General features: G+C 36.8%; 2 protein-coding genes across 3 annotated transcripts; one reads left to right on the forward strand and one right to left on the reverse strand.

The window, feature by feature from the left end:
• Window positions 1-1,748: 1,748 nt before the first annotated feature.
• LOC133308391 (urease accessory protein D-like) lies at window positions 1,749-13,222 on the forward strand. Its single transcript, XM_061509011.1, has 9 exons — window positions 1,749-1,786; window positions 1,968-2,055; window positions 2,188-2,253; window positions 2,351-2,425; window positions 2,632-2,676; window positions 2,903-3,136; window positions 9,928-10,010; window positions 10,096-10,261; window positions 13,109-13,222. The coding sequence occupies exons 1-9, from the start codon at window positions 1,749-1,751 to the stop codon at window positions 13,220-13,222; spliced, it is 909 nt and encodes a 302-aa protein (XP_061364995.1).
• Window positions 13,223-16,912: 3,690 nt separating this feature from the next.
• Window positions 16,913-19,293, reverse strand: LOC133308387 (small ribosomal subunit protein bS16cy-like). Of its 2 annotated transcripts, none has more exons than XM_061509006.1 (5): window positions 19,205-19,293; window positions 18,959-19,107; window positions 18,586-18,631; window positions 17,342-17,538; window positions 16,913-17,256 (listed from the first exon to the last, which is right to left on the reverse strand). In XM_061509006.1, the coding sequence occupies exons 2-5, from the start codon at window positions 19,089-19,091 to the stop codon at window positions 17,210-17,212; spliced, it is 423 nt and encodes a 140-aa protein (XP_061364990.1). In that variant the 5' UTR covers window positions 19,092-19,107; window positions 19,205-19,293; the 3' UTR covers window positions 16,913-17,209. The 2 variants fall into 2 exon arrangements, with proteins under 2 accessions (XP_061364990.1, XP_061364991.1); XM_061509007.1 differs by having other exon boundaries at window positions 19,208-19,292.
• Window positions 19,294-21,850: the final 2,557 nt, after the last annotated feature.

Genomic DNA, 21,850 nt, shown 5'->3' on the forward strand with positions numbered 1-21,850 from the left:
AGCCAAATATCCTTAAGTGACTGTAATCAGCAACAGATCCATGCAAAAGCTCATAAGGAGTTTTGCCATTGAGAAGCTTTGTGGGAGTTCTATTAATAATATGAGCTGCTGTCATCACACTCTCTCCCCAGAATTTGATTGGCAAGTTTGCTTGAAACAAAAGAGCACGAGACACATTTAGAATATGCCTATGCTTCCGTTCTACCCGACCGTTCTGTTGCGGCGTATGAACACAGGATTTCTGATGAAATATACCATTGGCAGTGAATAATTCAATCATCTTGTTGGAAGTAAATTCAGTTCCATTATCTGATCTAATACTCTTAACTGTTGTATTAAACTGATTTTGCACCATTAAAAGAAATTTTCGTAACACACCAAAAGTTTCACTTTTGTCACCTATCAAACAAACCCAAACAGCACGACTGAAGTCATCGACTATCGTTAAAAAATAATAAGCACCAGAGAAAGAGGAAGTGCGGTAAGGACCCCATGTATCACAATGAAGAAGATCAAAAATTTTATTACTCTTTCGATCACTAATGGGAAACGAGGATCGATTTTGTTTGGCACGATAACAAATATCGCATGCCTTATTGTTTACATTGCCAAATCGAATGCTACTAGAAAAAGGAATCAGAGAAAGTGCTTCGGATGATGCATGGCCCAACCGCTTGTGCCAAAGTTCTTGCGTATCACTGGAGCGAACTGTTAAAGCTGCTGCTTGGCTTGGTCGAAACACATACACACCATCCCTGTGATCACCCAATCCAATCTCCGTCCTCAGCTTGCGGTCCTGCAAAACACAACTATTATTAGTGAATACCACATCAACATTATGTTGTCGTACCAACTGAGATACAGATATCAAGTTACACTTTAAATTTGGCACAAATAAGACATTGGATAATGAAAAAGAAGGAGTAAACGAAACAGATCCTTGTTGCACAGCATAAGTAATAGCTCCATTGGGTAAACCGATTGCCAAAGGTTCAACATCTGTAACATTCTCCAGCAATTCCAATACCCCTGTCATGTGGCGTGATGCACCACTATCTATAAGCCAGTGACAATGGGAATCTTTACGATTTAATTTGTCCTTTGAGCGTTGCGGGTTGTCAACCAATGATAACAATTGTGTCACCACGTCAGGTGTCAGAACAGCGAATGCATTTGCTTGCTCTAGTGGTTCCTCCGTTTGAGCTGCGTGTGCACCAAATGGCTTTGCATGGAATCCTCCTTGTGGGTTACTGCTCCAATTCTCGTAGTTGGCTTCTCCTCTCAGCATAACGGTTGTTAAAAGAATCCCTGGGCTATCTGATCCAGTTAGATAGAATGGTGATCCAGGGTCTGATGGCTTCAACCTGCTGCTGTTTTCATTGGCCATCTTCAACAGAAGCTATCTCTTGCTCACTGTTTTCAGAGTCTACACGTTGCGGAAGTTTTTTTTTTTTTTTTTTTAACAAGGGATCGCTCTGATACCATGTAAAGAACCTTGGGATACACCACCCCAAAAGCTAGCTCAAAGGGTGAGAGTGTTCAAGGCCTTATAAAGGCCATATTAGTTGCCCATCCAATCAATGTGGGACTATATATCTCAACACGTCCCCTCACGCAAGAGCCCTTTAGGCTAGAAGCGTGGAAATTGCACAGGCCCATTTTTGGTTTACCTTTTTTGTGCTTTTTTTTATTTTTATTTTAATTCCACTTTTAAAGCGGGGGACGGTGAGACTCTGATACCATGATAAATGGTATCAATTGATAGTATTTCCATTGATTTAAAACTGTACATCAATGTATCTTAAATAGAATAGGCTGTTACGGTTGTTACCAAACAGTCTGTTACCAAATAGTAAAACAACTTCCTAAAGATAAGTAACTACACCTAATTACAATAGGACTCAGTTATACATATCCTAACAAACTACAGGTTACAACATATCACAGCAAATCATAACAACATATAGAATCTTCTATTCCAACAAAGTCGGAGGCAAATCATCAGTGACAAACTGCTTAGCAAGATATCCCCTAAAGTTCATCATACCCAAAAAGGTTTTGAACAATCTTTAACTTTTCTTTTTTTTTCTCAGTCATGTTTTTACTTAAAGAGCGTAGGCTCGTGTGCTTGTCTCACAAAAATCTTAGCTTGACATGGCAAGAATGTTTCTTTCACTGATTGCTTAGGTGGGTTCTTCCAAAACTGATGTTGTCTGGGTTTATGCCCTCACTTATGGAGGTGGAATTTTATCTGTAAGTTCTTTTTCTTTTTTGGTTTTTTTCCACTGCCTTGGTTTTATGTTTCTATTTGCATTTGACTTTGGATTTGTTCTTGCATTATGAGATGTAGGGTGATCACATTTCTTGCAAGTTTTCTGTGGGAGATACTTGTACCATGGTGTTAACCACCCAAGGTTCTACTAAGGTTGACTACTTTTTTTCTTATTGATTAGTTTTTTTTTTTTCCCTCCTTCAAGTGATTTATTTTGGACTGTGATGACTTCTGGGTCAGGTGCTTATGAATATGATGCTTTATCTCTTTGATTAGTTGCTTTTGGTCAGAGTGAATTCTGGTCTTCAACTAGGCTTATGTTTATATTATTGATAAATTTGTTTTTTTTTTTTGTTTAGGTCTTCAAATCTGTGGGATCTAAGTGTTCTGAACAAACATTAGAGGTAACAAGACTGTATATTTCTTTTGAGGTTCTTGAATTTATGCTTGTCATTATTAACTTAAGGAGTTGTCATTTTACATGATAGAAAAAGGATTGGCATTGATTGTTTTTCGCTTTTCAATAACTGATGGTGATCAAGATTTATGGCCATGGCATGAGTATTATAAAATTGTTATGAGTCCAATGAATTGAAGTTTTGACAACAGCTAAATCATCCTGTGTAGTAGGCACGAGTTGGAAGCAATGCGCTTTTAGCCATCATTCCAGATCCAGTAACATGTTTTTCCACTGCAAGATACTATCAGAAACAAGTCTTCAGTGTGTTTTCAGACTCAAATTTGGTCATTGTTGATTGGATTACGAGTGGGCGCCATGAAAGTGGAGAAAAATGGGATTTTGATCTATATAGAAGCACCAATAATATATTCTTAGAAGATGGTCAACCTTTATTTCTGGATTCGGTAATTGTTTTACTGCTGTCCTTGTTGTACTTGTTATCAATTGTACTTCAAAATTGTCTTGAAATCTTAACTTTTCCTACGGGGTGGAGACGATGGGGTCGGTCCATGGATTTTTTTCCTTTTGCCGCATTTCGCTCAAAGGGTTGAAGGGGCGAATGCAAATAAAAAACATTCCCGGATAAGCTTCGTGACCCGGCGGTCTTCGTAATAGAAGAGACATTTGGCGATAAGCCTGTGCTTGTTTGGAGAGATCATCATAAATGATTAAACCTCTCTTTTTTAGTTTCTTCTTATTCTGTCATATGAAAAAGTAATTTTTGGAATTTTGTGGAAAATTTGTTAATAGATTTCAATTCCAAAGAGTGTTGCCAGTTAAATGGCTAGCCTAATCTTAATAAATTTGGCTAGTTGTATTGCATGCTCCAATCTGCTTCCTACCACATTTTCCTTTCTTTGACGCTGTTTTGCTGAAAGGTAGCTGTTATGTCATCTTTTTATGGGTTTATTAACTAGTATCATATATGAATATTATCTGGTGGTGCATATTCATAAATACAGGGAGATGATTAATGCTTCTGGGTTCAAATTCATGTACCCTTACCATCAGAAACATGTTTGGTACATATTTTCACCATCTTGACACTTCCCTCCATTATACGAAAAATGGTCACCTTTGAAATATGTTTGCTGGATAGCGATCGACCATGGTTATCTAACAAATATGTAGATATGAGTGTACCTAACAGTTTTAAAACACTTTATTGGCCAAAATTTTGGGATTTTATATTTCCATTTTATGCAAATTATTTCATTATTTGATGTCTGATAGGGCCCAACTCCACAAGGCCCAATTTGGTAAAGTCTATGTCAGAAACCACGATAGGAGCAAGAAGCCCAAAGACCCTGAACGTTTGTGACTCAGCAACGTTTGTGACTTAGCAAGTTTGTTAGTGCATTGGAGAAGTTTGTTACATAAGCATGTGGGTGCGTGAGAGAAGGCACCGTGGAGGTCATTCTGGTTTGCGCATGCAAAAGGGAGATATCAGGACGTCTCGAAAGTTTCCTGAAACCATTTACATTCTGTCAATTTTTCCTTTATTTGATTTTGCAAGTTCTGAGCTATAGCAGCACTATAGTGTGTAATTAGAATTGGGTTCTTGTTGAACTTTGTTGATTTTACTGGAATTAAACTTTAATACAAGCATTATTCAGAGAACGTGTTTGTCTACTGTTTAATTCCTATCAAAGTGGTATTCAAAGCTCCGATTGGGAGCAGGGTTATGGTACGAACTCGAAACATGGAGGGAATGGAAGAAAGGTTACGAAGAACAGAATTGGGACAAGATGAATTGATTAAGAGGATGGACGCGAGCGATGCTAACCAGGCAGAGATCATAAGACAACTGAGAGAGCTTGGAGCTGGAATTCAATAGCTCAGATCTGAAGATTTTGGCGATGAACTCAATTACGGAGGACGAAGGAGGAACGAGGCTTCTGGTTCGAATGGTAACCAGGGAGGGGCAGGTCTCGGTGATGTAAGGGGCAGACGACTGGAAATCCCTACTTTCTCTGAGCTTAACGCTTATGCCTGGTTGAGCAAGGTAGAAAGGTATTTTCAAGTGAATGAGGTAGGGGATGATGAGAAGGTTGGTGCTGTCATGTTAGTTTTGGAGGGAGAGGCTCTTTCCTGGTATCAATGGTGGGAGCTCAGTAATCCCATCGTCACCTGGAATGGGTTTAGGCGTGAAATCTTAGGCAGGTTCCAACCATCGATGCTTGACAATCCTTATGGACCTTTATACGCGTTGAAACAAAATGGCACGGTGGCTGAATTTCGCGCTGAGTTCGAAGCCATAGTTGGGACGATGAGATACGCTGACGAAGAGGTATTGAAAGGAGCTTGGCTGAGTGGGCTGAGGGGTAGCATCAGAGAAGAAGTCCTCATGAACCCTGGGCTTGGGTTATCATCCATGATGAAATTGGCTCATAAAATCGACATCAGAAATGCAGCATGGACTGAGGAGGGAGTTGGATTTTTTGGACCAAAAAATTATAATGGGCCTACTAAAACGAATTTCGGCCCAAAGTCCACACAACTTAATGTGTCCGCTTCTAGTAACTATCAGAAGGGAAATTCTGAAATCCCTAAATCTAATTTAGGGCGAACTATGCAACCCGAATCTTCCCAAGGCAGCGTTGCCAAAAGTCGCGTGACGGAGGCTCCCAAGAGCAAATTCCGGCGACTCTCCGACGCGGAGTCACAGGAGCGGAGATGGCTGGGTTTGTGTTTCAAGTGTAATGAGAAGTGGGGGCCCGAGCACAAATGCACAGCGCGACAACTACATCTCCTCATCGTTGATGACAAAGATTTGGGAGATCCGTCAGCAGCAGAGGACGAGAACCTGTTGGTTACTGCTGAGCAGCTGAAGAACGAAGAAGACGTAGCTCTCCAGCTAACGTTGCAGAGCCTGATGGGAATTTCGTCTAATCAATCCATGAAGGTTTGGGGGGTGATCGATGGCCAGAGTGTTGAGGTGCTCATAGATTGTGGGGCCTCGAGCAATTTTGTTAAGCAAGGGTTGGTTGATCATTTAGGTTTTACGGTGGAATCGACCCCCACATACTCGGTTGAAATTGGGAACGGGCACAAGGTATCCTGTCAAGGGGTTTGTCGAGGGGTTGCAATTGCCATCCAGGGAAGCACTATCGTCCAAGACTTGTTCCTATTTGACTTGGGAGGGGCAGATGTGGTGTTGGGGCTGGATTGGCTCAAGGAATTGGGGGAAATAAAGGCGAATTTTAGAGAGTTGGCTATCAAGTATGTCTCCAAGGGTCACGAAGCTGTTATTAAAGGAGACCCTACACTCTCTAAAACCATTTATTCTCTTAAATCGATGGCCAAGGCTTTGGAGCAGGAGGGTCAAGGTTATTTTGTGCAGTGGGAAGGTTCAGCAGCTTCTCAGAACTTTCAGGAAGAGTGGAAAGAGCTGGATGATTTGCTAGTTGAATTTGGTGACACTTTCGCTGAAGCCAAAGGGTTTCCTCCAAAGAGAAGTCAGGATCATGCTATTGTTTTGAAGCCAGGCGCACGGGTACCTAACAGTAGGCCTTACCGATATCCTTTTTCTCAATAATCTGAGATTGAGAAGTTAGTGGTAGAATTATTAAGTGATGGTATGATTAGGCCTAGTGTGAGTCCCTATTCAAGCCCTGTTATATTGGTGAAAACAAAAGATGGGAGTTGGAGGACATGTGTTGATTATAGGGCTTTGAACAAGATCACTGTCCCTGATAAGTTCCCCCTACCAGTGGTAGATGAATTATTGGATGAAGTAGGAGGGTCAAAGGTGTTTAGCAAGCTGGACCTCAAGTCCGGATTTAATCAGATTCGAATGAATGAGGGGGATATCCCTAAAACAGCATTCCGGACTCATGAGGGGCATTACGAATATTTAGTAATGCCATTTGGCCTTACTAACGCCCCTTCTACATTCCAAGCCCTTATGAATGATGAGCTGAAACCTCATCTGAGAAAATTTGCCCTGGTTTTTTTTGACGATATATTGGTCTATAGCAAGGGGGCCGCTGAGCATGTGGGTCACTTGAGGACTATTTTTGAAATTCTGCGTACCCATAAACTGTTTGCAAATAGGAAGAAATGCGTTTTGGACAGATGCAGGTGGAGTATTTGGGGCACATTGTTACTGAAGAAGGAGTCAAGGCTGATCCAGTTAAGATCAAGGCCATGGAAGATTGGCCAGTTCCAAGGAATGTTAAAGGGCTGAGAGGTTTTTTGGGGTTAACGGGTTATTATCGGAAGTTTGTCAAGGATTATGGGAAGATAGCCCGACCATTAACTGACTTGTTAAAGAAGGATGCCTTCAAATGGGGAGAGGAGGCACAGGTTGCGTTTGCTGAGTTAAAAAAATTAATGAGTTCTGTTCCTGTTTTGGCCTTACCGGATTTCTCCAAGACTTTCGTGGTGGTTACTGATGCTTCTGGCAAAGGCATAGGTGTTGTGTTAATGCAGGAGGGCAGGCCTTTAGCTTATATTAGTAGAGGATTCTCACAGCGGGCCATGGGGAAATCAGTCTATGAAAAGGAATTAATGGCCGTGGTGTTTGCAGTCCAGAAATGGAGGCCCTACTTGTTGGGACGACATTTTATAGTTAAAACCGATCAAAAGAGCCTCAAGTTTTTGTTGGAGCAACGGGTTCTTGGTGAGGACCAACAAAAATGGGTTTCCAAATTGTTGGGGTATGACTTTGAGATCCTTTATCAGCCGGGTAAGGGAAATGTTGTTGTAGATGCTTTGTCTAGAAATGAAGAGTTTCTTCTTCTCTCCAAGGTGCAACTTCCTCAGTTGGAAGAGATTGATACGGAAGTGCAGGCTGACAATCGGCTTCGGGGAATAATTCAGAATTTATTGGAGGATCCAGCCTCTCATCCGGGTTTTCAGCTACACGGGGGACGCCTTTTCTTCAAGGATCGGTTAGTATTATCCAAATCTTCTCGCTTCATCTCCTCTATTCTGTCTGAGTTCCATGATTCTTGTATTGGTGTCCATTCTGGTTTTTCCAGAACCTTTAAGCGAATGGTTGGAGTGGTTTTTTGGGAGGGTATGCGTAAGACCGTGCAACAGTATGTCTTGGATTGTGCCATTTGTCAAAAAAATAAGATTCAAAATTTGTCCCCTGCTGGGTTGCTTCAACCTTTACCAATACCGTCCCAGATTTGGACAGATGTGTCCATGGACTTCATTGGTGGGTTGCCCAAGGCTCATGGTGTTGATACTATTTTTGTTGTGGTGGACCGGCTCACTAAGTATGCACACTTCATTCCTTTGGCTCATCCATATTCTGCCAAGGAAGTGGCTGAATTGTTTGTGAGGGAGGTAGTCCGACTACATGGGTTCCCCTCTACCATCGTTTCTGATAGGGACCGGGTATTTCAAAGCCATTTCTGGTCAGAGTTATTTAAAAGTGCTGGAACAAAACTTTAGTTCACTACTGCTTACCACCCTCAGTCCAATGGCCAATCGGAGGTAGTGAATAGGAGTCTAGAAACATATTTGCGATGTTTTTGTAGTCCCAAGCCTCGTATCTGGCCTAAGTGGTTGCATTGGGCCAAGTATTGGTACAACACCGCCTATAAGAGTTCCACGGGAATGACCCCGTTTAAAGCACTTTATGGAGTGGATCCTCCTAGTCTGTTTCAGGTTGGAAACAGTTTCCTTACTGTGGATGTTGTATCTCATTTGTTGGTAGAAAGGGAACTTATCTTAGCTGAATTAAAAGAGAATTTACACAAGGCTCAAGAACGTATGAAGACTCAGGCTGATAAAAAGAGGAGAGACGTGCAATTTGAGGTAGGCAATTCTGTTTATTTGCGTCTACAGCCGTATAGGTTGAAATCTTTGGCATCTAAAATCAATGAGAAATTAAGTCCCCGTTATTATGGTCCGTTTGAAGTGCTGGCAAGGATTGGTGACACTGCTTATAAGTTGGCTCTCCCATCTTCTAGCAAAATCCACCCAGTTTTTCACTTGTCCCTGCTCAAGAAGGCCGTGAGTCCTGTTATTAATGTCCAGCCTCTTCCTCCTGCATTGTCTGAAGGGTGGGAACTCGTGGTTGAGCCAGAACAGGTGCTACAATGGCGCAGGGACCACAAAAGCATACTGCAGGTCCTCATTCAGTGGCATGACCTTCCATCTTTAGAAAATTCTTGGGTAAATTTTACTGCTATGCAAGCACAATTTCCTGATTTCCACCTTGAGGACAAGGTGCTTTCTTTAAGGGGGAGTATTGATAGGGCCCAACTCCACAAGGCCCAATTTGGTAAAGTCTATGTCAGAAACCACGATAGGAGCAAGAAGCCCAAAGACCCTGAACGTTTGTGACTCAGCAACGTTTGTGACTCAACAAGTTTGCTAGTGCATTGGAGAAGTTTGTTACATAAGCATGTGGGTGCGTGAGAGAAGGCACCGTGGAGGTCATTCTGGTTTGCGCATGCAAAAGGGAGATATCAGGACGTCTCGAAAGTTTCCTGAAAACCATTTACATTCTGACAATTTTTCCTTTATTTGATTTTGCAAGTTCTGAGCTATAGCAGCACTATAGTGTGTAATTAGAATTGGGTTCTTGTTGAACTTTGTTGATTTTACTGGAATTAAACTTTAATACAAGCATTATTCAGAGAACGTGTTTGTCTACTGTTTGATTCCTATCAATGTCCTACTCCTTTTTTACAACCAAAAGTTATTGGCAAAGGAGAAAACTGCTGTCTTATGAGAACTACTGAAGTAGTGAACAAAAAAGGGGGGGAGGGGATTGCAGTTGCAGACATGGAGGAGATGCCACTCTTAGAAGACTAGTTGCTTTCGCACCCCTTTCAATCTGGCAGCATTGGATTTGGATCCTCTCATTTTAGCTCCTAACATAACCTTATCATTTCATGACAGTCACAGACACAACATTCGGACCATATGCAGGATTGTAGGATCTCGTGAAGGAAATGTCGATCCCCTATACAGGGTGTTGTACCTATCTATTTCTGTGATAACAATATCATGTTAAGAGCTAAAATGAGAGTATCCAAATCTAGTAGCATATGTTGCTTTGGCATCTTTCTCTCATGTCAGATACAGTACATAAAACAGCATGCCTCTTTTGCTAGTTGGAATTTATTTAGTTCCAAGATATTTTGGGAAAGGCAATTTGGACAATCTTTTTCAGGATTGATATACTTTCCTCTCTTCTTATTATACTTAAATTGCTTCTTGTAACAAGCAGATGTTATTAGAGAAAGGAAAAATTGGCTGTGTACAGGAACACATGCAAGACTACCAAGTAATTGCAATGATTGTACTCCTAGGGTGAGTGATTTATTTTGTCCTGCTTATTTCTGGATTAATGTTTTTTGTATTATGAATTTGTGTACTATATGCTTTATTTTTTTAGGCCAAAGATGCAATATATCCAAAATCTAGTGCAAGATCACGTGAAAAGAATTATGTCTGAGCAATTACAGCATCCTTCTGCTGCCTTGAGCCACCAAAGAGACAAAGCTGATCCTTTCATGACAAAGCCAAGCTTCATGGCTTCTTGCAGTGTGTTTGGTCCTAAGGTAAATTATGTATAATTTCAATTAATTAGTTTGATGTCATTGTTTGAAGAGTGCTTTGACTTGAATTTATATCTGAATTCTTCTATGATCCTAGTTTTTTCTTGGATTCAGTTCATTTTCAGTGCAATGCTATTGTTTACTAGATATAAGAATATTGGAAAATAGAATGAAATAGAGGAAACTTTCAGTGTGTTTTCTGCAGTTAGAATATTAGGGTTATTAGTCTTAGTTGGTTTTGGATTGCACTTGTAGTACTATATAGGGTGCCAAGTAAGAACCGAAACTAAGGAGGACGTCCAGCCCTAACCCTGGAAAGGAGACGGCCCAAGAGATATGCTGCAACTTCTGAGCAGATCAATCACTCAAAGCGGGGCCAAATAGTTGAAGGGAAGCCTGAATAATTTAGTTTAGGACCAATCACTCAAATTGCTAACTCAAAATTGGTCATAAATACAAAAGGCATGGGGGTGTTAATTAAGTATCCCCTTCACACTCCTATTCGTCCCCAAAAGATTCTCACTTTCGTCAACTAACTCGTTATTAATTGCTTCTGCGGGGAACAAGTTGCGGTGTAAATACAACATAATCAGTAGGAACCCTATCTTTGAAATATCGTTCGACTACAATCAAGAATTTTGTTCCTTGATGATTTCAATTAAAATATTTTGGATTCTTAGTTAATAGTGAATAATGAATCAATGAGTAAATCATATAGTTATGAAGATTTAAGACTTCACCTAGTATTGTATTCAATAAAAAATACATACTTTGTATATGAGGCCTATTATCTTATTGCTAATTTCAATCATTTCAACTCGTCTATAAGTGGCTCCATGACCAATCATCGTGTACACAAAAATGACCACAACTTCCTCAATGCCAACGTATCATGTTGGCTTAACCTATGGTTTTGAATTAGGTCACTCCAAATTATTAAACACAATTTTTCTCATTTGAAATTGCTCATAATTACATATTTGACCCCTGACTGTGATTCAAAGGATAAATATAAACATCTCCCTCGACCTACTCTTCATCCCAAAACATGCTCACTTTCTTCAACTAACTCATTATTGATTGCTAGTATGGGGTTGCAGTGTAAATACAACATTTAGGAACCACATTTTTGAAATGTCGTTCTACCACAATCAATCTCTTCAACTCTTTGGTTCCACGACCAATCATTTACCGAGTGAAAGCACAGCCTCCTAGAGCCTTTACAATTGCCTTCGGCTCCTCCATGTCAGGATTTCCCTTGGTATCGAAGTGCTGCACCAGTATGATCACCCAACTATAAGCATAATTTTCATAGAACAGCTCAATATCTGGCTTCTTGCCATGGCCCAGAAATTACTTCTTAGTATTCTCCAACTCCTCCATTCGTGCCATCCTTTCTAGACCAAACTTTTGTACAACTCCAAGGATCTTGGGAGCTACCAGTGTTAGGAAATGGAAATCAAGATAGAGAATTTATCAAGAAAGAACTATGATTTTGTTGTTGTAGCCTCTTCCTTAAGATCTAAATCAAGATCTGAAAGGTAAAGAATGGGTAGAAAATTACAATGGAGGTTTCTCTCCAGTATTAAGAGAAGAACCCTGGCTCCTCTACACAACTCATCAACTAACTCCTCTCACTTATATTCTCTCCCTATATTCATATCCTACCTCTGTCACTGCAGTTAGAGGACTAATTAAATAACTCAAAAAACTTCTCTAGCGATTCTAACTAACAAGCCCTAACTAGTAGAGGCTGGCACACTTGGTTCTTTGGGCCCTTGCGTATTTCTTCTACATATACTTTCCTAATTGGGGGCTGCTAACAAAAAAACAGCAAAGAACAAGAAGAATCACAGCCAAAGGAGACTTAGAAAGTGAATCTGAGCCTTAGGAATGGCCAACCCCACCTGGAACCACTCTGCACAATTTCTCCGGTGTCATGAATGAATTATTGCAAAACTAAGTTTTTAGGTCATAGCACATGAATGATTTTATATTACATTTCTAACACATTCTGTTATGCAAGAGTTTTTTAGATTTGAAGGGTAGACAATGCACTATCCTACCTATCTTATGTTGAATTTCAATTTCAAGAGTCAAACTCTAGATCACTTAATCATACAAATGGATGCCCTATCATGAACTATCCCAAAAGCTTGAAGACACAAATGATATTATATTTCTTCTCTAACACCTTTCCTTCCCTCTCTTTCTCTCTGCTTTTAAAACATTTTATCTAAAAGAATTCACACCTTCCTCTCTTCTCTGTCCCTACTGCCACACTCTGCATATTCTGACCTGCCCCATCTCTCTTTCTCACATGAGTTGTTATCATACTGCCTTACCATTTATTTATCCTCACAGAGTCTAGTAATAGGAGGTGATGGGTGGATGAGGCTGGAATGTCAACCCAAAAATGGGGATGACGGGCTTAATATTCAGTGGGCTAAAGATACTCAAGTATGGTGAACAAGAGCTCGATTAGCTTAGACGGGTGGTGCTAGCGCCACATTAATCCGAGCAAGAGGGGAGGTGTGTGAAATGCTGGGAAGCCATGGAAAGAATTCCTAGAGTATGACCAACTCATTCCTCATGATGTGGGAGTATGACTGGGAGTGTTCTATATGGTGTGGCAGAGACCACAACTTTGTGGCGGGGATTAAGGGAAAGGGCCTTGGATTGGCCCAAAACCCTCATCTAAAACACGATGGTATCCATTTATTTATCCTAATTAACAAATTATAAGATGCTACGATTTATTGAAACACTTACGTGATGAAGCCCTGCTTCATGACTCTGTAATATGATTTAATTATAAATGTTGCTACTGCAACTTCATTTTGTGTGCAGAGAATTGGTCTTCTTGTTCGAGTGGCTGCTGTTACAACTGAATCAGTTTATAATTTTCTTAAACACCAATTGGCTCCCTTGGAGCCAATGATTGGGGTGCCACCTTACAGATAAAGTCAAGTGTTTTCTGATAGAATTATAATGATTTTAATTGGAGACCTACATGTATAATAATTTGACTTTCTTTTTATTCGTGCATGTTATTTATTTCTATACCAATCTGCATTCAATTGAAAATGGCCCTATACTTCCTTGACCGAGGCCATATTGTGAACCATGTATTGTTTTGTACCAATGATTGTGTTGTGCATGGAAATTTGAGGCAACCACATGGAGGATGTAAAAAATCATGCACCACCATCTATGGAACTGAAAAATCTAGTAATAATAGAGACTCTAAAATTACACCTGTTGCATTTTTGTCTTCATATTTATCTATTCTGATGATCTTTTTAATTATAGAACTGAAAAAATGAAGGGTTCGTTTTTTCTACCGTCAATGTAGATAATAACTTATTTACATTGAGCTTAAAACGACGTCGTTTTGAGACAGAAATTAGAGTATTTTTGTAATTATAATTTATTCCAGGGTTATAATAGTCTTTTTTATTATAATTTTTTAATTTTTCAACCCAAAATGACGTCGTTTTGGGAGTTAATGTAGATAGCTTATCTACATTTACCGTAGAAATATTAAAGTCAAAAATGAAATATGTAAACAACCTGCTTTGCTTGGAGTTATCTTATATGTTATGCAGTTTGCACATCCCAGATTTACATAACATAGTGAGGATTTTCTTGGGGTACTGTTATTTTCCCTTAGCATGTTCAGCTTGCAAGGTAAAATTGGGATTCCACAACAAACAGATACTTTCTAATAACTAAGGCCAACAGATGGTTCTATGAAGGGCTATAAGATGAAAATTTTAAAATATATCTTTTAGTGAGAAAACAAAATATTTCAACAGTTTTAACTTTTTAATATAATTATCCTTTATAGGTGGAACTGGTGTTTTAATTGATTGCATTGAATTTTATGAATGTAGATATTTTAAAACTTTAAGATGAAAATGCGATGTATCTTTTAGTAATAGTTGTGTATATTTCATGCTTATAGATCTAGACTTTTTTTCATAGGATTATGATTATGTCATTTTTATAGCGATGGGCAATACCGAATAGTGCCAGATTGGGATTCCACAAGTTTTACACGAGAATTATGTGTTTCTCCCTTGTAGCACGTCGTAAAGACTTTATAAGGCTTTGTTTGGGAGTTTGGAGAGGAAGGGAAGGAAGGGGATCCAAGGGAGAGGGAGGGGAAGGAAATTAAAAGGTATTATCTTTCGTTGTTTGGGAGTTAAAAAATTGTTAAGGGAGAAAAATGAAGGGTTAATGAGATTTTTTACTATTTTACCTCAATTTTAAAATAAATATAGTTATTATATTTTGCAAATTAAATTAAATTAAAATGTTCTAGTAAAATTATTTATGTACTTTTCACAATACTAAAAAAGATCATATTTTTGATAAAATTTTTACGTTGCTAACGATGAAAATTTTGTCACATTTATTTTTTCGTCAGAATAATTTTCGTCGAAAAGCGACGAATTTTTTTCTCCGATAAAAAATTTCACAAAAATAAATTTTTTATCAAATTTTTTGACAAAATTTAGTTTTCGTCAAAAGTTTTGACGAAAATGATTTCCTCCATCAAATGTTTTAAAAGAAAAAAGAATTCCATAAAAAAATTTGATGGAATGTTTTTCGTTCAAAATTTCGATTAAAATGTGTTCTGACAAAAATTTCAACAGAAATTATTTTGTCAAAAATTTTAAAATAAATGTTTCATTCGAAACTTTCGATGAAATTTAGATTCTGTAAAGAATTTTGACAAAATATTTTATTCGTCAAAATTTTTTATCAACATATTTTTAAACCAAATTTTTTACGAAAATATTTTCTGTCAAAAATTTTTGACAGAAATGTGTTCTGTTGAAAATTTTGATGGAAATGTGTTTTATCAAAAAACTTGACGGAAATATTTTTTCGTCGAAAATTTTTGGTAGAAATTTTTTTTGTCAAAAAGTTTAATGAAAATGTTTCTGTCGAAAACTTTCGACAAGATTTAAATTCTGTAAAAAAATTTGATGAAATTTTTTTCGTCAAAAATTTTCGATGGAAATGTGTTTCGTTAAAAATTCTCATAGAAATATTTTTCGTCAAAATTTTTGATGTATATGTTTTTTTGTGAAATATTTTGACGAAATTTAGATTTCATAAAGAATTTTGACAAAAAAAAATTTCTTCAAAATTTTTATAGAATTGTTTTTAGTCACAAATTTTGAAGTAAATATTTTTCGTCGAAAATTTTTGAGAAAAAATTTGATGGAAATGTTTTTCGTAAAAACATTTGACGTAATTGTTTTACTAAATTTAGATTCTATCAATAATTTTGATTGAATTTTTTTCCGTAAAAAAATTATGTCAGTGATTATGGTAAAATATGATTTCGTCTCTAATTTCGTCTTTGGTTTTGACGGAAATTTTTTTACGTATATGATTTTCATCAAAAAATTTATCATTATTTTTTACGAAATATTTTTCGTCGATAAATTCTATCGGTATTAGAGACTTTTCTAATAATGTCACATTTAAAAATGATTCACATTTATATTGTTTTCACATTTTTTTTTGTAGTTATATTGTTTTCACATTTTAATGTTAAGGGTAGATAAGTAATTTTCAATATTTTTCCCCCTAAACCCCCTAAATTGGGGGAACTTTAATTTTAAGGAGGGTTTAGTAAAAATTCTCAATTTCTCCCCCTCCTTTTTTTAAACTCACAAACAAGGGAAGGACTTTCTAAAACCTTTCCTTTCCTTCTCCTCCTAAAACCAACTCCCAAACATAGCTTAAAGAACATGAGAATTTCAGGAAAATTATGAAAAATTATGATAATATGAATTTATGACTGTGATACGTATTGGGCAAAACAGATGCATGATTTATTAAGCCGTTTAGTGGTGAGGGATATGAGTTTATATGTTTGAATTTCAATGCTACCATTATATTAAAATGGGCAAGTTTTTTTTACACCGGTATAAGATTAAGAAGTCTTAGATCGCATCTCAACCGTACATCTCAACCATTGATGAATGAAAATTATATGTTGAATGGAAATTAAGAAGTCTCTACTATTAATATGCATTATACTGATTTTATATCCTTTCCAACAACTTTTTATACAGGTCATTTCTGTTAACCCCACTAATTAAGGAAAAGCAAAGAGAACCATTGGGTGCCTTACCAATCCACCATACCCTATACAAGAGCATGGAAACTACACCCACAGGAAAAAAAATTGTTTACCTTTACCGATGAGGGAAAATGCAATTTTGAATCACATAATTTGCAAAATTTCTTTGAATACGCAGACTTTCAACCTCACCAGGCCATTCTACACTTGGTTAGGGATTTGACTTTCAACCTAAAATTCCGAGGTATCTGTCATCTTTTGTTTTGCTGAGTAATAATAGGCTCTAAATACTAAACTCGAAACCTAGCCAGAATATTGGAGACTCTGCTTCAATATTTGAGATCTGCTTCCTACAACAAACAGGATATTGAACCTCAAGGCTCACTCCTCGCCAGAACTTCAAACTGCGCACTCTTTTCATTTATAATTACAAAAGTGTTTGTGATTTTCTTTTAACATTTTGTGAGGCAAATAACTTCATTTCTTTCATGACATATAAAAAAGAAAACAGGATTATATTTCAAAAGAATCCTCAGAATCAAGAAGAATTGCAGAAACATAAAAGTCAACTAGATAATAGACAACAATGCCGAGCATACATCCATGATAGGGTAGAGGAATAACTCCAAAATAAAATTAGCTACTTTCATTATTGTACTAGCATCTTCCTCACGTAAAAAGTTCTAGAAAACAAATTAACGGGTGCTTCAAAAGAAAGATAACCTATCAGTCTATTTATATGTAGCATTTAACAGGGTGCAAAATTTGATCAAAGTCTTGCCCTTGCTTTGGATGACAGCTCACAACACCACTTACCTTCTCCAGACATATGGAAGTTACTATCTTCATTTAACTTGTAAGCCAATAGCAAATATAGCTTCAGGAGATATACCTAGAATAAATGGTAAATGAAATGAGAAAAACAAGACATCTGAAAACAGCACTAAAAGAGTTTCAAGAAGTAGTGTCCAGTTCACCATCATCTTCTTTGTGATCAGAATTGGCTGGCTGCTCTTGGTTCAGGGTATGTCCATTTAAAGCATCAACAGGGAATTTATCCCATGGTCCACCTTGATGTTCCATTGTCACGATTGGTGGTGGAGGCAGTAAACCAGCTTGAAATAAAAGACTCTCTACAGTATCTGAAGGTTGGGCTCCAACAGAAAGCCAATACCTAAAGAAGGAAAATTTCTTCATGGTTAATATCACGAGTTTCATTCATTTCTACTTTTAGTTAAGGCGTATGTACTACAAGAGCACTAAAGATCAATGCTAGAAGAAATATGGTGGAGATGTCTGTCCAGTTAAATTCATAAAGATAGATAGATGGATAGGGGTTGACAGCCGTGCAACCAAAAAATTTGCTTTTCATTCTTAGAGACAACTACAAACATGTGTTTTGGACCCATCCTATGGGCCCATAGCTTCTAGAAGCAACAACTAAGGATAAATGACAAGTTAAAGAGATAAGAGATAGGATCCTATGCCCAAGGGATAAGCGATAAGACTCTCCATCCTATCCCCTCAACAACTTGACTCCTATTAGGACTCTTCACCTACAGGTAACACCTTCTATAAATAAAGAGTTAAACCTCTCAGGTACACACTCTGGCCACTCCACACTCTCTTAGTTTTCACTGTGCATGCACCCCACGCCTAAGGCTATATGCCAGTATTATTGTGCAAAGTGATCTATTACCCCTTACGACATCTCTTCCATAGACTCCCGCAGGCGTACCGACCAGAGACACAATTATCAACCTTCATTTGGACATCCCTGACCCTCTCGGATCTATCAATATGAAATGCAACAACATTATATCTCATTATACCGACCAAAGGCCTTCTGCACAGTTGTATAAGCCCACTGCCAACGTGTAAACTTCTTCCTAGTAATTTAGTAAAAATAAAAAGAGCCACTCATTGTAGCAACAATTTTAGCATATTAAGAAAATGTCAGGGAAAGTAGAAAACAAAAATGAACATTTGGAGCTACGATTATTTTGGACAGGTTGAAAAGAACAATTCGAAGAGTATTTTAGTATTTCACATATGTTTCATGGAGCGTACAAACTTACAAGAATTAAAATATGTTAACAATAACATGCAAGGTTTTGTAAAGCAAATAATGAGGCATACATGGTCTCCAACAATTATCACTGATTTCCCCTAACTGGTATACTAGTAACTAGATAACTTGAAATTATACGAAGTTACTTACTTCACTCTTTCAAGTTTGAGACCCATTCTTTTATCAGAATCTTTGCCTGTACAAAAGAAATACAAGTTAAAAAAACAAAAGAAATTAATTAGCATCAACTTGAACCATCCCCCATCCTCTCTTTCTCATTCCTAACAGATATAAATAATATCTATAAACAAACAGGCATCATGTTTTTTTAATTACAGGAGTGTATTAAAATATTATTATCAAACAATACCACTAACCTGAAAAATTCTATATGCAATACTGTATGAAAAACTAATAATGTATTTTTTACCACCGCTATTACCAATATTTTTTTTTTTGAATGAAAATATTTTCAACCTCACAGCACAGGCCAGTCTAAAGAGTTAAGGGATATGGCGATAACCTGATCGAGGATTATAGAAACCTAAAACTTCAAGGTTCTTGCCATCTCTTGTTGTTTTACTATCAGTAACAATGACCCTGTAGAATGGATTGTTCCTGCACCCCAACCTTGATAACCGAATCCTGACCACCATTTTTGAGCTCTGGTTCCTGCAATAGTGCAACAATGTCAATATGGTAGAACACTGCAATAGTGATGTTCAAGAAGCAAAGGAGAGGAATATGGGGTTCAGTTGAGGATACTTACTACCTTGCTCCCAAGCTTTTTCAACGATGCTCCTATCTTTCTTGTAGACGCTGCCAGCCGAAAGCCCCTTATCCGAATTGGTCTATCTTTGCTTTTATATTATTTTATTTTTACGGACCCAATTCAAGATAAATCATTTTTTTTTTTTTTGGTAACCTATCATTTTCTTTATCTCAAAGACAATATCACAAGCAATGTATTACAAAAAACAAAACAATATCACAAGCAGAATTCACAAACAAAAAAGAGAGAAAATAAAAATAAAAATGGGATTCACCGTTTATTTTTTGTGTGTAGAAATTTGACTTCGGTTGAGAGAAATATAACTCTCCCTTTATTAATTCTCTAAATCAATTAAGGGAAAAATATCTATCTTTTTAAAAGATTTTTATCCTTTTAAATCTTAACTGTTGATTTCCGTCCATCAACGGTTATAATCTATTAGGTCATTCTTTATATTCTTTAAAAGAATAGATGTTATTCCCATCAATTAATCCCATTAATTTTCTCCAAATTTCTATCATAACTAAATAGAATAAGAAACACGATTTTTAAAAGATAAAATAAAATATGTAATTATATTACAAGACAATGGATGAAAATCACTGTTGTTCTTTTGATCCTTTGCGCATGGTATGCACCCATGGGAATTGAATTTGTGTTTTTTTAGTGCACGTGAGAATTAACAGAATTTGATGTTGATTAACCGGACAAAAAACAATATATTATTATTTTAATAAATTTTTTTCAAAAACATAGTTATTTTAAACTAATTTAATTGCACTCAGTCGTGCTCACACGGGCATAACAAGCTCCACTTCACATAGGCACAATCAGTGCAAAATTGCGCTCCACACAGACGTAACTCATCCGGTAACGAACACGTAACATAAAAAGTCAACAATTTGACAATAAAACTTTGAAAGGTCATAATTTTTTATTCGAGTGTCTGAATTAAGTGATTTGTTTTTATTTCATATAATTTTTCGAAATCTACGTAATAATATTTCATTGAATGTGATTTGGTAAAAAAAAAAATTAAAAATGTGATTGATGACACAATCTATTTCTATTCAAATATTTAATTATAATAATACATTATTATATTATGTCAAGAAAAAAATTTGTCCAGTTTTTCTAGACTATAAATTAAATCGATCTCTAACCAATTTTGTTTCATCGACCATAAATCCACAAATAACAAAAGCTTTAAAATTTGAATCGTTTCAAGTGCCATTAATCAATTCCACATAATTTTCCCCTTGGAGTGAACAAATTTTTTCCAATTATTATCATATTTGGTATACCATAACCTAAAAATGTTAAAAGTAGCAAATCACAAACTTCTTGTTCTGATTATAGAAAGCATAATTAAATTCTTCAATTACCCGTAGGGTTAAGACTTAAGGAGATAGTAAAAGAAATTTTTCCCATATTGATAACTTCTAAAACCAACATATATTGCATACACATATGATTTCTAAACCTGATTCTGCTTCCTATTTTATTTATTTTTTAGCTTATTTCTTGGTGGCTTATACATGAATCAATCTTCGCTCTATGTTGCCTAGGATACATGTTCGGGAGAAATTCATGGTGCAGAGCGATTATGGGTGCACCATGGTTAGGCCTTCAAATTAAAGTTTGAAATATGTTCAAAGCAACTTACATGGACTATTACTATGGTGTTCAAATTTTTTTATCAAATCTTCTTTAATGAAATGTCATTAGGTAAATATCAAAAGATAACGTGGAATAAAAAATAAACTGATTTGGATAAAAAGAGATGACGAACGATAAAGCCCATATCCAACAAGATAATATTCAGGGAATATTTATTACCAAAGAAAAAAAAAATTGTGAAGAAAAGATGTTTCTAGTTTAGGAATGGTTAATTACTCATTAAGTTAATGATGTTTAAACTCCAAACTGCGGTTAATGAGTAACCACTTATTGTAACTAAACAATATTTTTATCAAGAAACTTCCTAAAGAAATTTTATAAACAATATTTTCCATCTATTGGTACAGATTTGTTTGTTGTCAAAAGAAGTCGACTGAAATTAATAGTAACCAAGATCTTGAGAAGCAAAATATTGAAAGATACACTAATTTGATTATGATTACCTGAAGACGTTTCCCAAGCTGGACTTCAACTTCAGTGACAAATGATATATTACTAGCAAATAACCTGAAAGGATCTACAGGATCAGCAGAAACCGAACTGGGAATATGAGGAGCGTACACTACCCTAAACCTAGCTTGGCCAAACTCTCCCTTCCCTTCAATTCGTGGCATTAACTTTTCAAGAGTAGCAGTTGCAAGCTTTTCAAATGCAAGTTGACCATTGCCTCCAAAAATGGATTTTGCTAACTGACTCTCAAATTTTCTGGCAGTCTGCATAGGTAGAAACAATTAATATGACCATGCTTCCTGAAGATCAGATCATGAGAGCATTGATCTTTCACAAATGAAACTATTAACAAATTGATCTTCGCATCATTTTTTGACATTTTGGATAATTGAGTCGAAAGTTATAGCCTTTTGAAGTTTTATTGTCAAATTATTGATATTTTTTGTGTCATGTGTCGTCATCGGACGAGTCACTCTGTGTGGGACACTACTTTACACGGGTGACGCCTATGTG

Source organism: Gastrolobium bilobum, unplaced genomic scaffold (assembly GCF_033153095.1).
Source record: "Gastrolobium bilobum isolate Gb01-03AN ecotype WA unplaced genomic scaffold, APGP_CSIRO_Gbil_v1 utg28077, whole genome shotgun sequence".
Lineage (NCBI taxonomy): Eukaryota > Viridiplantae > Streptophyta > Magnoliopsida > Fabales > Fabaceae > Gastrolobium > Gastrolobium bilobum.